Source organism: Poecilia formosa, unplaced genomic scaffold (genome assembly GCF_000485575.1).
Source record: "Poecilia formosa unplaced genomic scaffold, Poecilia_formosa-5.1.2 Scaffold20, whole genome shotgun sequence".
Classification (NCBI taxonomy): Eukaryota; Metazoa; Chordata; class Actinopteri; order Cyprinodontiformes; family Poeciliidae; genus Poecilia; species Poecilia formosa.
The window spans coordinates 2,437,124-2,452,698 of record NW_006799959.1 but is presented as its reverse complement, the minus strand read 5'-3'; the positions used below and the strand labels follow the sequence as shown (position 1 = coordinate 2,452,698).

The following is a 15,575-nucleotide window of genomic DNA, read 5'->3' as shown; positions in this document are numbered from 1 at the left end:
CAAACATGTTTTAACCAGAAATTCACCAGACACAGACACACACCTGCAGTTTTTGTTGAAAGTTTTATAGATTTTTTATTGAAAGAAACTGATTAAGAAAAATTGAATATTTGCCAGATTTTGTTGGGTTTTTTTGTTCTTACTTATATAAATTCTTATTATTTTCATCCTTAAAATATGAAAATATCCACTTAACATTATATTTTGGTCCATCTGATAAGGTAAATTTTAAATATTAAATGATTGATAGTTTGATCAGTTACTCAGTACTTCACTCTTTGACTCGAGTAATTTCTTGGACTGATACTTTTTACTTTTACTTCAGTAATAATATGTTAAATTAGAGCGACTCTTACTTCATTTTGGGTTCTTTCCCACCTCTGTTGCTTCTTCCTCACTGTGTGTGGCACATGTAGCTGTGAACTAACTGGACCGAACCTCTTGGTCGTTCCAGGCCTCTGAGAAGTCCCCGGACCTGAAGAAGAGGGCGAAGCCTCCTCACCCTCAGGGTTCGGTGAAGGAAGCGAGTCCGTCCACCAACGCTTCCAACATATGGAATCGGCCGCGCTGTGGCGTACCGGACTTCCCCAACCAGAAGGAGCTGCAGTACCGAGGTCGACACCGCCAGAGACGCTTCGTTCTGCATGGAGGACGTTTCGACAAGAAGGATCTCACCTACAAGTATGGAAATAAGATTATTTTATGATGATTAAACAGTCGTTCTTTTAACGAATCCACACACAGTAGGGATAAAATATGAACCATATCTAGCAGGAACAGCTTTTAGCTGCTGTTTTCTGTCAGACTTTATCCGTCTGACATTATTGTGTTTCTGCTCAGATCTCTGAAAGGGGACCTATCATGCAAAAGTCACATTTTGCAAGTTTTTCAGTTTCCACTGCTAGAAACGAAACGCTTAAAAAAAACAAAAAAAACAGGCGTTTTCTGGTAATACGTTAATGTCTTTTGGTGTCTGGAAAATGAGCCATTTCAAAAACCTTCTGAACGTAACATCACAAATCAGCAGGCAGTTTCCGTTGCCTAGCAACCCCAGTGAAGCCCTGCTCGTTACCTAGCAACCCAACCTGAGTTCCAGCACATTTAGCTAGCTGGTTTTAACTGTATGCGCTGTATAATGGCTGCTGGAAAAGACAAAAGTGTTTTGTTGTTGATGAATCATTCAGAAACCATTTGCTGCATTTTTGTTGATTGCGCAGGAGGCTCTATTAATGCTGTTCACAGATGTATGGTTGTATAACTGTGTGTCTGTTTACAGTCATTTTCATGTGTCATTACCCTAGTGTAAATGTTGAGTTGGGGACCAGCAGCTGCTTATCTGGATCTAAGGTGACAGAGGCCCTAAAACAACTCAAAATGGGCAGAACTGATTCAAAATCTCATCTAAATGATTTTGTGCAAAAATGTCATGAACATGTTTTGTAGGCTGTAGAATGTCCTGGGTTCAAATATCGGCCTACAGTCTTTTTACATGGAGATTTCATTTTTCTCCTCACTCATTCATGAGTTTCCTCCAGTGTGTGTGTGAGGTTGTATATCCTGTGTGTTTCTGTGTTGGTGAACTGTCTACCTCACACGAATATCCACCAGAGATTAGAGATGCAACTAACGATCAATCGATTGATCAGATTTTAAAAATGGCACATTCTGCAGATTGTTTATTTAAACCTTTTTGCACAACATTAGAAATACATTAAAAGATGCAAATAAACTATCTGAATACTTTTTAAAATAAGGAAATAAATATTTTTCTGCCCAACATTCCCGTAGTGTAGTTTTTTTTAAAAAACAGGTGAAGATAAAACTGTGCCACTTGAAGAGCGAAATATATTTACAGATTTTTTCTTTTTATCTTAAATGACAATGAATTTTTGTCCAGTTTTAGCTTAACTTCTGCTCTGAATGTGTCGTTCTTTCACCAAATGGCATTTTTGAGTCTGTATGCTCCTGTTAACAATTAATTGATTGCTGAATTAGTTGATGATTATTTCAGTAATCAATTAATCGTGATTAATCTGATTAATCGTTTCAGCCCTAGATGGTTTCCCTGCAGTGAAGGATAAGCAGCTACATTTTTCCTTGCATTACAGAGAACATGTGCAGTTTCAGAACAACTGTTGCTCTGACCTGTGTAATCTGAGTAAAACCTGCAGCCTGCAGCGCGTGCAGCAGCTCTGATGTCTGCATGTTTCCAGCTGCGGTCAGCAGATGTTTCCGCGATAAAAAAAAATCCTAATTTGGGTCGTTCTCTGAGGACCAAACAGCAGATAGACAGAGGCAAACGGGAGCTGCTGCAGATCAAAAACACAGAGCGAGCGACTCCAGGAACGCCATGAAAGATGAGAAAGCAGATAGAGCAATCTGAAAATGAAGTCATGGACTTATGATTTCCACAAAGAGGTGCTGCTTTTCTTTCATCTGGGGCCGTGGCTCCATCGACAGCCGGTCGGCGTCTGCCGGCTGCTGCCTCTCTGTCTGCGTCTCCCGGGGTCCCTTTCATTGTACTCGTTCTTTAGCATAACAGCATATTAAGGCACGCCGAAAGAAAGCAGCATGGGGGAGGCAGAACCGGCCGCAGACTAATTAGATTCCCCTGGATCGGGTCGATATAAGCGACACCTGAGTGATGTGGTTAACTGTAGCTATGGCAACGGCCCACCAGGTCAAACTGCACCCCACCTACTGCAGGCATCTTACGCCGAAGCCATGCCTTTTACCTCCCGTGTTCAGTTTTATTTAGAATCGGCCACTAATTTGAGCTTTTGGAAGAAGTTCCTGTGTAAACCGTGAAGTCCAAGATGGATGTTTTTACTGCTTTAAAACAAGCAGTAAAGGAGGTCTGCTCCTCTGGACTGAGAGGAGACCACAGGCTGCTGCGCAATCTTAAAGTCTGGAGCTTTATGGAGAGGAAGTTCAACCCTGAAACACAAGCTCAACTCAAAATAAAGGTCCTCCTGCGTAAAAAACAAGTTCATGATAAACAGAAAATAACACAATGACGGCCACTTTTTAACACAAAATTTCCAGAAAAATATTCTCTAAAATGAAACACAAGGGAGTAGGGAAAAGCAACAACTAATCCTCAGTTAATTTAGTAATCGATTTATTGTTGATTGAAGTTTATAGACTCTAAAAATGGCGATTTGCTGAAAAACACACTCAGAGCAGCAATTAACCCAAAATTGTCAAAAAATATCTATACATTTTGCATCTAAGATTGAAAACCTTCTTTGTTTATAAAAATGTTTTACCCAGAACTCTTCAAGTGACAGTTTCACCTTTCCCACGTTTGTAAAAAAATAAAGTCCTATAAAGCACCTTTTCCTGTTATTGATTGAAGAAATACAGATTAGTAAACAGTATTTCTTTAACTGCTGATGAATCCTTTCCTGAAAAACTATCACACATAAATCTGAGGTTTGTATCATCCACAAAACAATAAAAAGTCTAAATATATGTGAGAACTGCTGTTCCTTGTTTATGTTTTGCTTTTTTTTCTTTTCTTTTGCTTGGAAACAATAAAAAAATTCCTCTGATTTATGTTTTGGCGCCGTCAAAAGCTGAAAAGTTACCCAGATGATCCTGCACGTTGCAGCTCCGTGACTCAGAGTCACACCTCCAGATCTGCAGGTGTTTGATGAAAGACAGGAAAGTCCCGCTCTGTGAAGACAGATGGATGTTTTCCATATAAACAGAAACACTTTGAACTGATCCACATTAACCTGAACTATTCAGAAAATCTGGGCTTTTATTCTGAAGGTTTTACTGACACTGATAAACTTACCTCTTCTCAGCTGAAATTTCTCTGACTCCAAACTCAGTTTCAGTCTAAAATCGTCTCTCAAGTCGCCATTTCTTACCAGAAATAGCGACAAGATTGAAAAGAGAAGTCTGCAAGAAAGAATAAGAAGCTGCAAAAAAAGTGAACATTCAATAAATAAATTAGAAAATTATTGAGAACCCCATTTATTTTAGGAACTTTATTACAAACTGAAACACTAAACAGATTTATTCCACACAAATTGATGTTTAAAAGCTTTTATTTCTATTAATTGTGATGTTTTTCCACTTAGCGAAAACGACAAAGTATTGAGGCTATGCTAACAAAGTAAAATTAATGAAAATTAATCAATAAAGTCATAATAATATAATAATTAATTCACAGTTTCTATGAGAATAAAGTAGAAATGGAATACAACAAAAATACACCCATACTGGTTATTACAACCTAATTAGCATGTTATGATTTTATTCTTGTAATATTGTCACTTTATTTTTAAATTACTGGGACTATTCTTGTATTATTTCAACCTTATTCTTGTACAAATTGATTCTTCTAATATTATGAATTCATTCTCGTAATTTTATTTTTCTTAGTATGACCTTAATACACAATCGCTAAAATATGTTTAAAATTAAAATACTACATCAGACCCATTAAAAAATGTCTTTTTAAAAACAGAAATGTTTACAGAATTAATTAATTTAATTCTGTACAGAATAGTACAGAATTAAACTTCTTCAATGGACAAAAATCATTTAAATCTGAATCTGAGAGGGTATGAATAATTTTGAGCTCATCTTCTTTGACTTTCTGTCAAAACTTATTTCTCAATATCAGAAATATGAATAAATGACGCAAAAACCTGTTGAGACATCATATTAAAACTAGTTATTTTCTACATTATTCTAATGCTTCTGTCTCCCACATCGATCTGGAAGGAGAAACAAAACATTTCACCTCTAAGTATTACAAATTAACACCGTTTGCCTTGTTTGTTTGCCATTTTCTGTTTCCACGCAACAGAAAAATTACAGATTGATGTCCTGGAGCAAAATTACATGCTGGAACCACTTCGTGTAATCGGTCAACTCTGCCAGCTTTTATTTCACTGCTTCAGAAAAGCTGCAATTAATGCGAGCAGAACAAGTTCGAACTTCTCCAACATTAATCCACAAGCCTCATAAAGGGCAAAATGTTCCTTTAATTTCCTGCCCTGCATCTCACAGGTTTAAAAACAATTTAGTGCAGAAGTCTTTGTTCCTGTTTTTATGTTTTCAAAATGAACAGTTTTCAGGTTTTATTACTCTGATTTAAAAATAAAAAAAAATAAAAAATAAAGCCACCTGTATTATTTGCAGGGTTTGTATTGGTGTTTAAAATCCTTGAATTTCTATTAAGTTTTTTCAAGGTTTGGAAACTGCTTGATTTCTGTAGAAAGTCCTTGAAAGTGCTTAATATTTAAACTAAACAGTTTTGTAACAAAGTGCAATATAATATTTGATTAAAAGCATAAAAAAGTAATTTACAGTTGAAACTTAAAAACATACATTTCACTTCCTGTGTTGACTCCGGCGCTGGCTTCCTGCAGGATCGAACGCTTCCCCTGGCAGATGGACGAGGAGAAGGTGCGACGCGTGATCCGGGAGGCGGTGAAGATCTGGAGCGATGTCACGCCTCTCACTTTCACCGAGGTCCACAGGGGGATCGCTGACATCCGGATCGACTTTTCCAGGTGAAAACCCAAATAAGAACCGTCTGTTCTGACTCAACCAATCAATCAGTCTCTTTTTGTGTTTAATTTCTACAACTTTTCTTGACTAGAGGCAGATTTTTATTTGTTAATTCTCCAAAAATAAGTAATAAATCCTGAACTCACTGAGTTCAGGATTTAGTTTTATGGGTTATTACATTTTCATCATGGCGGCTCATGACTTTTTGTCAGTGGATAAACAAATTGACAGGAACTTAATGAATTGGTTCCTCCAGCTCAATTAGTGTCAAAACCTTCAGTATCTGGGCATTAATCTATGGGATGAACTGGATTATTCCCAGTGGCAGACATGTTCTGGTTTGTCAACAATTTAAATCACATTTAGGTTCATGTGAAATGTAATCAGAAGGTATTTTCTAAGAGTTTTTTTATTATGGAAGAAGATTAGGGCCACCAAAATAAAAATAATTCTTAATTCTTTATCTTAAAAGTCATAATTATTCAAAAAAGTCAGATTTCTGGGAAAAAAATAAAAAATGTTGAGATTAAAAACCAAATTAAAAAAATAGTCCAAATTCTAAAAAACAATTCTGAATTCTGAGACTAAAGTCAAACTTCAGAGAAAAACTGATTATTATGAGACTAAGGCTGAATTAATACAAGAATAAAATCATATTATTTTGAGAATAAAGTCAATTACATGATAATATGACTTTTTCCTCGTAATAATACAACTTTAATCTCGTTTTATTTTGATTTTATTCTCATAATTTGTGTATATTATTATTTGAGCCACATGTGTGGAACCAAATTATATATGTATCAGATATTTTTTTCACAAAGTCTGCAGTTTTTTAGTTTAAATTTTTTTTTCTAGTTCCAAAACAAATTTTCAGTTTCAAATATCTTATATGAAGTTACATTTTTATTTTCTTTTGAACAAACTTTATGGCACCAATTTATCTCCGTACAGCTTCAGCAGAGACGGACCAAGCTTTGTTTTTTTTAGTTTTGATCCAGTTCAGATGAGCTTATGCTGAGGGAATCCTCTGAGCTCAGAGTTTTTATTTGCTTTAACCTCTGTGACCTCTTGTCAGGAGAGAACTGCTCCCCCTGCTGGTGTCACTTTAAACTACATCACTCATTATTGCTGCTTTGCTGCAATAATGAATAATACTTCCTCAGAAAATCACTTCTGAACTCTGTGTGACGAGGAGACGAATCCCTCTGCTTTAGTAAATTATTCAAAAATAAAAATCAACATTGGTTCGAGACAACCAATAACGTTTTCTATATTTGTTGTTGAAAAAATGTCTCAGCTAATAAGAATGAGCCTGATTTATGTCCTGGATAAAAATCAGGATCGTTTCAGTAAAACTAGCAGAACATTTAAACAGATAGGATCAGATTCTGGCACAAAGAGATTTGCAGAGCTGTGAAGATGAACACGGAGATAATGGAGCAAGAGACGACAAGCAGGCTCCACTGCGCTGATACTCCTGCTTTATGCATGATCCGTATCTGCTGACTCGGGGTTTTTCATTCTTTTATCGTTTCTGTGTTTCCCCTCTTTGAATCATTTCACTTAAAGCATCTCGTCACATCCCAGTGTTGTTTAAACGGAAATATCTTTGTCTTTAGTTCATTTTATTTATTTTTACAACTTTATCATCCTCTGTACTGAACTTTGTTGTGTATTTTAAAGGATTCAAGTTATTTTTATTCACTTTGTGAGAGAGTTTAGATGTTTTGTTTCGCTGTTTTTAAAAAAGGAAGGTTTTGTTTCTGATGGGGACGCTTGTTTTATTCACCTGCAGCTACTGGCATGGAGACAACCTGCCGTTTGACGGTCCAGGTGGGATTCTAGCTCACGCCTTCTTCCCGAAAACGCATCGACAGGGCGACATTCACTTCGACTACGACGAGTCCTGGACTCTGGGGAACTACATGGGTGAGTTTCTGGATCACTTTGGTTTCGGTCTATTTGTGTTTGTTTCAATAAACTGATAAAAAATGGAAAAACTTCACAAAATGTAAACAATTTGCATCCAAAATTCATCAAAAATACTCTGAGATTTGGGTTTGTTTTATTAATTACTGTCCAAACTGAGTATATATTTATAAAAGTCACTTAGTGAATGTCTTGTAAATTGCTTATTCTGTTTGATATTGCTGGTGGAGTTGATGCTCCCTAAAAAAAATCTCTTAACAAATAAAATCCTTTCTTTCTAGTGTTTGGCTCACATTTGACTCCAGATTACTTTGGTACTCTGAGTTCATAGTCTATTCATTGACTGAAAAGTTTCTGAATCCTGTGGCTACATTACAGACATGTACTGATAATAACCTGCGAATAAACGGTTATAAACAAACTCAACAAGGGACTCAAACAACCTTCCCTGAGGTGCACCATCACCCATCTGAGACATTCAGGATGAGTTAGAATGACAACAAAGGTTGTATTTAACTGTAACAAGAGGAATTAATTAATAAGCTGAACAATTATAACCACACTGTGATGTTTGTGCAGAAGCAACTTTTCATCTGTTTGCAGATCAGTTAATTAAAAAAAAGACTTTTGGTGTTTGTGGCTTATTCTGCACCAAGTAATGTGTCTCAACTCTCTTTTAATAATTATCATCAACTTGTTTGTTGTAACTGTAATTAAAGTTGTTACAGTGGGACTTGCTAAAGTATATGCTAACTCTGACTAAAGGTAAACATGTCAGACACATGCGTGCGATTAACTGAGGACATGTGTGAGTCAGCAGTTAAAGGGACTTTTTTTCCCCTTGTTTGACCCAGTTGGCTCAGATAGTGAAATCCCCGCAGTCTGCTGCTCAAACCGGGTCAAAACAAAAACTCTCTCCTATTTTCAGACCTTGTATGAACCTCTCCCTTCCTCCTTGCAGGTACAGACCTTCTGCAGGTTGCCGCCCATGAGTTCGGGCATGTCCTGGGCCTGCAGCACTCACGTAAGCCCAAAACCATCATGTCCGCGTACTACTCCTTCTCCTACCCACTGAGGCTGAGCGAAGACGACAAACTAGGCATCCAGTACCTGTACGGAGTTAAACCACAGGTCCTGCCCCCACCGCCAACCCCGGCTCCAAGGGCTCTGGTCCTCAAAACAGAGACCAACGAACTTAATGTGAGTCCAGCCAGTTAACAAATTAATTCATACAGTCAGCCATATTAATGTACAACTCGGATTCATGTAAAATTCACTTGGATAACTTTTGTTTTTAAATGGAACCTAATATGTAATGTTCATATTTTGCATGTTTTTGTATTTTCATTTGGGTTTCTGCTGCTTCTGAAAACAGGCCAGGCAATTTAAAGACACACCCAGTCGATTTTTTGGCAATAAAGTTAATGTTTTTTTGGTGTTTGGAAAATTACCCGTTTCAAAACTCTCTGCAATGTAATGTCACAATTCAGAAGGCACTGCCCGTTACCTAGCAACCCCAGCCAAGCCCAGCCCGTTACCTAGCAACCCAAGCTGAGCTCCAGAATGTTTTATTATTTTCACTCATGTTATCAAGTTACAATAAATACTTATTTTAAAGTGAAAAGAATTTAAACTCTTTATTTAACTTACATGAATGATTATGCATTTTATTAAACATTTTATTACACTGATTTCTGCTCAAAAGCATTTATTTTGAACAGAATAAGCAATCTGAGAAGACACTGTGCTCATCCATTGCTAATTGACAGTTGCACTAAAATTAATGTTAGCCTTAATTACATATAACAACTAGTTCAATTTAATACTTCGAGCTCTCTCACGCTGAGCACCCGAGGAAATATTTCCTCCCATTCCCACCTTTTCCCTCTTTTTTTTTGTGGTGGTGGTGTTTTTTCCTGGAATTGCACCACTCAGGCTGGCGACAATGTTACTTTCAAAGTTTGAATTTCATTTGAATGAAATTCAAACTTTCATTCATGTCTTTCTGGGGGAATTTTTCAGCAACCATTCCTGCTTGTTTTGGATGCGGTGCATACTTTACTCTTTTGCTGTGATGCGTAACCGTACCAACAGGGTGGATTACAACTGGGAGGAGCTGATTAACTTCGTTTATTTTTCCTTTGGGATCAATTGAGTATTTTTTTTAGTTCTTTCAGGGGTTTAAAATCCTTTGTTTCCTCAGAAATATGACAAAATTAATGAAAAGTTAACACAACTTACTAAGGTTACCGTTTACAAACTGATGCATTTCAGTTGAAAATCCAAAACTTGCAAGACGTAAGGAGTAGCTGGATGACACAACTAAATGAGGTTAGAATGATTTACGGTGTTTTTGAGAGCGTTCTCTGTTTTGCCTCCAGCCTGACGCCTGTCAGACGGACTTCGACGCCGTGTCGATGATCCGAGGGGAGCTGTTCTTCTTTAAGTCGGGTTACGTTTGGAGGATCAGGGATCCTGGAGGATCGGCGCGTCTGGAAAGCGGGTATCCGGCGCTGGCCTCCCGACACTGGAAGGGGATCCCGACCAAGATTGATGCCGCCTTTGAGGACAAGTCAGGGAATATTTGGTTCTTTCAAGGTGAGTATCAAATAAAGTCAAAAATAATCTCACTTTTTCCTCCTCAGCTAACGAGGCAAACACAAAACTGTTGTTTGGACGCCATGCAGATTAAAAATTGCCAACATACAAATGTAATAGTGAAGTATCATCTCGGTATCAGAAATGAAGTATTTTTCCTAGCGTCATGACAACCCCATTGTCCACCGTGTGGCTGAGGTGTAGTTATGTAGTTTATGGCTTTTTATAAGCTACCAACCAGAATATCTCAATAAAAATGTAGACTTTTTAGCTGCTTTAATAAGTCTGACAAATCTAAACTTTACAATCTCCAGCAAGTTGGACCTCTAGAATAAAATAGAACAAGTCAGTGGTTGCCATGGTGACTCCCTCCTTTGCTAGGAAGCCATGAACAGGAAGTCCACACAAAGAAACAAAAGTTAGTGGACAGTGAAATTACCAAAAGACATTCTGACGTATAACTTACACACAAAAATAATTTTTTTGTGTTTATTATTCTGACTATTTATTCAGCTGAGATTGGGCTTTTGCAACTTATGCTCCTAAAATTTGGAACGATTTACCTTTTCATGTACGTAATGTAGAGACTGTTATGACTTTTATCCTCTGGCATTTGATTCAAACAGTTTGAGTTTCTCTTATGACAACAGTTATCGAATATATTTGTATTACTTTTGAATATATTTCCTTGTTATTATTGTCATATTGCTTTATTTCATTGAATTGTGCATCACTTTTGTCAACGTCTGTTGTTTTTATGCTTTTATGTGCTATATAGATAAATTGACATTGACAATGTTTTTCAGGGAAAAGTCATAAAACTTAAGCTCTGATTGTGTAAAAACTGTAGTCTCAAAATTTAGTCTATTAAACTGTTTAAAATTTTAATGTTTTTCTACTGTGAAGCATGGCAGAGTTGTAACTCAAAATTGAGCCTAATTTTCTCCGCTGCTATTACAGTATTTAGTGATCTTTTTGGTACTGTTAGCATTTGTACACAAACAGTTGTAAAAGAATTTTTTTTAAAAGAAAAGGTGAATAAAAGTTGGACTTCAGTGGGTTTTTCTGGTTTCTGCAGATGATAACTACTGGGTGTTTGACGCTGAGATGCACATCAGGGGCCCCGAGTCCATCAGGAGTTTAGGATTATCCACATCCAGCATCCAGGCTGCACTTCGCTGGGGTCACGACCCTAACTACAGCATCTACTTCTTCAAGTCCGGTAGCTACTGGAGGTTCAGTCCCCAGGAGAACCGGGTCGAGTCGCCCCAACCGCGCAGCATGCAGTACTGGACTGGCATCCCTGAGGATGTTGACGCTGCCTTCAGGGACACCCATGGTACGAAGGAAAAAATGCTTTTGATTTCTGTCTTAAACTGTGGATGCTGCTGCAGTCAAACTTTTTACTCAGTACCAGTTTTAAACTTCACTTTCTGACAAGCAGCTTGCCTCAAGCAGTTTGTTTCCATTTCTTTAGCCAAACTCCAGGCTGCTGGACATATTTACCCAACACCCAGTTTTTTTTTACTTTTGTGTCTGCATAACCATTTCTGTGCAGATTTGGACAAATATTTTGGATTTTTATCCTGTTGCAAGACCAAAAGAGATCAAAAGTTTATTTTTGTGAAAAAGTTCTGATATTTCAGAGAGTTTATGGACACTTCCAAGCCAACAACAGCATTACAAAAAGTCTCTTATTTTGTAGTTCAGTATAAGTCTGTTTGAGTCCTTTAATCTGAAGAGGTCCATTTGATGTGCATATTTTCCATCTTCCTCGGTCTCCAGAAATTATAAAAAATCTGTTTTTGCTCTCTTCTGTAGGCTTTGCTCATTTCATCCGAGGACGTCAGTACTGGAAGTTCGATCCTGTCGCCATGAACTCGTTGGAAGGTTACCCACGCTACGTCGGCATGGATTTCTTTGGGTGCAGGAACGAGTGAGTCTGTGAAGATTCGCATACCCTGATTCCTTTGACGCAAAGAGGAGTTAATGGAATAAAAACTGCAGACTCATGAGGACGAGACAATTTTTACACCTGTTTATGCTTCACTGCATTTATTGACACTCAGATCAATTTATGCCTTCTTCTCAGGAAAAAAAAAACCCACCTTCCCTCAGATCTGGCACCTCCTGTGCAGCTCTACTCGTATTTATTTTTGCACATTTTTGTGTCACCATGAGCCCGAGACCCTGGATTCAGTCTCGCCTGAGCCAGAAACTGTTTAACAAACTGTTGTTCTCAGTGTGGTCAGTGTTGGATGTTTCAGTTTGTGTTTTCATCAACAACGCACCTCAGAGTGTTTGAAGAGTGACATCAGACTCACAGCGGCGGTCAGTGGAGGGTTTAACTCTAGAAGTCAGTCAGCAAGTAGATGATAATTTCCAGTCATACTTCACTGTTTTACAATCAGAATCAAGAAAATGGGGCTTATACTGGATTTGGACGCCTTAAAAATGAGTCAAAGTGAGATGGTTTTGTAAGGTCCTGCTATGTTCTTTGAAGAGTCTTGCTAAGGTCTTTGCAGAATCTTGCTAAGGTCTTTGTAGAGTCTTGCTAAGGTCTTTATAGAGTCTTGCTAAGGTCTTTACAGAGTCTTGCTAAGGTCTTTGCAGAGTCTTGCTAAGGTCTTTACAGAGTCTTGCTAAGGTCTTTACAGAGTCTTGCTAAGGTCTTTACAGAGTCTTGCTAAGGTCTTTACAAAGTCTTACTAAGGTCTTTGCAGAGTCTTGCTAAGGTCTTTACAGAGTCTTGCTAAGGTCTTTGCAGAGTCTTGCTAAGGTCTTTACAGAGTCTTGCTAAGGTCTTTACAAAGTCTTACTAAGGCCTTTCCAGAGTCTTGCTCAGGTCTTTACAGAATCTTGCTAAGGTCTTTGGATAGTCTTGCTAAGGTCTTTGCAGAATCTTGCCAAGGTCTTTGCATAGTCTTGCTAAGGTCTTTGCAGAGTCTTGCTAAGGTCTTTGCAGAGTCTTGTTGAGGTCATTGCAGAGTTGCTGCAATTTTACAGAGTCTTCAACAAGCTATCTGAAGTTTGACTCCAGCTAGCTTGGGTCTAAAGATTAGCATCTGTTCTAAACCAGACTCCTGTTTTTGTTTTGTTTTGTTTTGTTTTTTTTCAGTTAGTTGTTGTTTGAGTTAATTAGCGAAGTTGCTTTAATGGCTGACATTTTCAGCCTTGTAAGAACAAAGGATCTAAAAAATTACCATTTAAATGTTACTCTCTGATGCTGTTTCAGTTTTTACCTGCCTCAAAACAAGCATGAAAAAAAGCGAATCCAGAGAACAGCAGAGGGTTACTTCAGGTCTAACCATCGAGCTGTTGCACGTCAGATTTCTATATTTTCCCGGGGACTCCGTGTGGCTTTGTTTGCACCGCTTCAACTGATTTTAACCTCTGTCTGTAGAAGTTCTTATGTTCTGTTTTTGTGATTCATGGTTTCCAAAAGCAGGAAAACAGATCAAGTTGCATTTAATCAGTGCCTGAGGTTCGGTGTTTCTCCTTCAACCTGAGTCACAAATATGCGAAAAATCTGGTCCTGGATGCAAAACAAGAGTAAATATTTATTTCTCTAAGGGTTTGTTACACTTTTCTTACATCTTTGCTGATTGAGAAGGAGACATTTGAATCATTTTTCAAGTTTGGACGTGAATTGAACAACAGAGGAGTGACTTTGTTTGCTTTTACCACAGATCCTCATCTATTTATGTTCCTATTTGAACTGAAATATTTTCCTCTTTTAAATTTAAAATAATAAGAAAAGTTGATTCTGCTGCAGCTGTTAATGTCTGATCTCACTCTTCTCACATCATGGTCGCAGAAGAAGCTGCAGTGCGCCATCTAGTGGCCGGAACGGACCCTGATGACGTCACTGCACATCAATCAAACGGTGCTCTGTGTTTTCTGTTAGTCAGGGATGCATTCAGGGACCGCAGCGGTTCTCCACTACTGGGGAAATTAGTGGTAAACTAGTTCTGGTAAGCTGAAATTAAAAAGCATATAAAAACTAAAAATTTAAAAATAATATTCTCCTGAATCCAACTGGAGAAATTCAAATATTTTAACATTGTTATTGTAAAAGTCAGAATGACATTTTTTTTAAACTATTAACTATTTACTCTTATTTTTGTTTAATGTCAATCAATTACAAATTTTACCTAGAGTCCTGTGCAAAAGTCTTGAGACATTTACTTTCCATTTGTTATTGTAGCCTCAAGCTGTCTTCATTGGGGGGAAAAAAAACACTTAATCTAGTTTTAAATGTTATTTTATGGTTCTCAAAATAAAAGTAGCAAATGTTTGATTGGCAAAGAAGAAAACTTTTATTTTAAATGTGTTATTATTTTAACTTTTCAGTCCCTGCAGACGTAATCCATGATTTAATCACAGTGGTGTTAAGCTTACTGAGTGGCAGAAAAACAATCAATTTTGGGAAAATGTTAACAGTTATTTTTCTTTTAAAAGAAACCAAAAAGCCAATGTTTGTATGAATTAGTTTGCTTACAAGTTTTTACTCAAGTTAGATTTTTTCATGGCAAAATCACGTTATTTTTTAGACTCGGATTTTCAGCATTCTGACTCCATCCATGCAGCATCCTATGACCTCTATGGGGACAAAATTCGTATTTTACCAATAAATAAATCTCTTAGTTGTTTTTTTATTAATTTATCTGGCACTGGAGTACAAAAGCAGTCCAAAAATTTGCTTTTCAAGGGGCAGTATTTGAGCTTTACATCAAGCTATAATGTTATTCGTTCATCAGAAACAAGCTGAGCTGCAGTTTCCAAGTTTTCAAGCATCTGCTTCAACTCAGCTCCTTCAGACTAGCCACAAGCAATTAGCAAATTATTAGCTGAGCTCATTAAAGAAGCTGCTTCTCAGTGAAATGCTGGTTGTTAAAGGGTTAATAGAGGAGCCATGTTGTGATCAGAAAGAGCAGGAGTTTCTTAAAGAGACAGAGACCCAATTTCAAGGTGTTAAATTACTAAATCAAATCTCTTTTAAGTCATATTTGATATATTTTGCATTTTTAGAACTGTAACATAGTTACTTGATTGTGCTATAAAATGGCTGAAAAAATACATAATACTGCCCCTTTAAAGACTGAAAGTTTCAGGGAAAGTCAGACTGCTTTGAAGGAAAATATGAAGAAAACTCACCTGGATTAAGACTTTTGCACAGATTGCTGAACTCCCGATGAATAATCTCTGATTGAAGCCTTGTTGGAGAACCGCTGCTCCTCAGCTTTGCATCTTTTCTCGCTGCAGCACTTGAACTCTGAAGGTTCGGCCCAGACCGTCGTGTTCACCGTCGTTCTCCTCAGTGCAGGACGCTGACGAGTCGTTTCTGTTTTTATCGCTCTGACTTTGCTGTTTTCCTTACAATCTGCTCTGTTTGACTCAGTTGATCTCATTTATCTGACTTCTTCCAACATGTTTATGCACAAACACCAAAGCCTTTTGTACATACATGTTTTCATTCTGTGTATTTAACCAAATGTAGGCTATAACCTGTA

General features: G+C 37.4%; 1 protein-coding gene across 6 annotated transcripts in view; it reads left to right on the top strand.

The window, feature by feature from the left end:
* The window catches only part of mmp11a (matrix metallopeptidase 11a), a 31,880-nt gene extending 17,833 nt beyond the window's left edge, over nucleotides 1-14,047 (top strand). Inside the window, exons 2-9 of one of the 6 annotated variants that reach the window (XR_001661540.1) lie at nucleotides 455-681; nucleotides 5,391-5,534; nucleotides 7,331-7,464; nucleotides 8,426-8,664; nucleotides 9,846-10,062; nucleotides 11,141-11,401; nucleotides 11,884-12,577; nucleotides 12,622-14,047. Coding sequence is in view for 1 of the 6 variants with exons in the window: in XM_007547424.2 (XP_007547486.1) it covers nucleotides 455-681; nucleotides 5,391-5,534; nucleotides 7,331-7,464; nucleotides 8,426-8,664; nucleotides 9,846-10,062; nucleotides 11,141-11,401; nucleotides 11,884-12,002 (1,341 nt within the window). In the remaining 5 variants the exon portion in view is untranslated. Of the gene's footprint in view, nucleotides 1-454; nucleotides 682-5,390; nucleotides 5,535-7,330; nucleotides 7,465-8,425; nucleotides 8,665-9,845; nucleotides 10,063-11,140; nucleotides 11,402-11,883 lie in introns of all 6 variants that reach the window. The other 5 variants (XR_001661544.1, XR_001661542.1, XR_001661543.1 and 2 more) reach the window with 5 other exon arrangements.
* The last annotated feature ends 1,528 nt before the right edge of the window (nucleotides 14,048-15,575 follow it).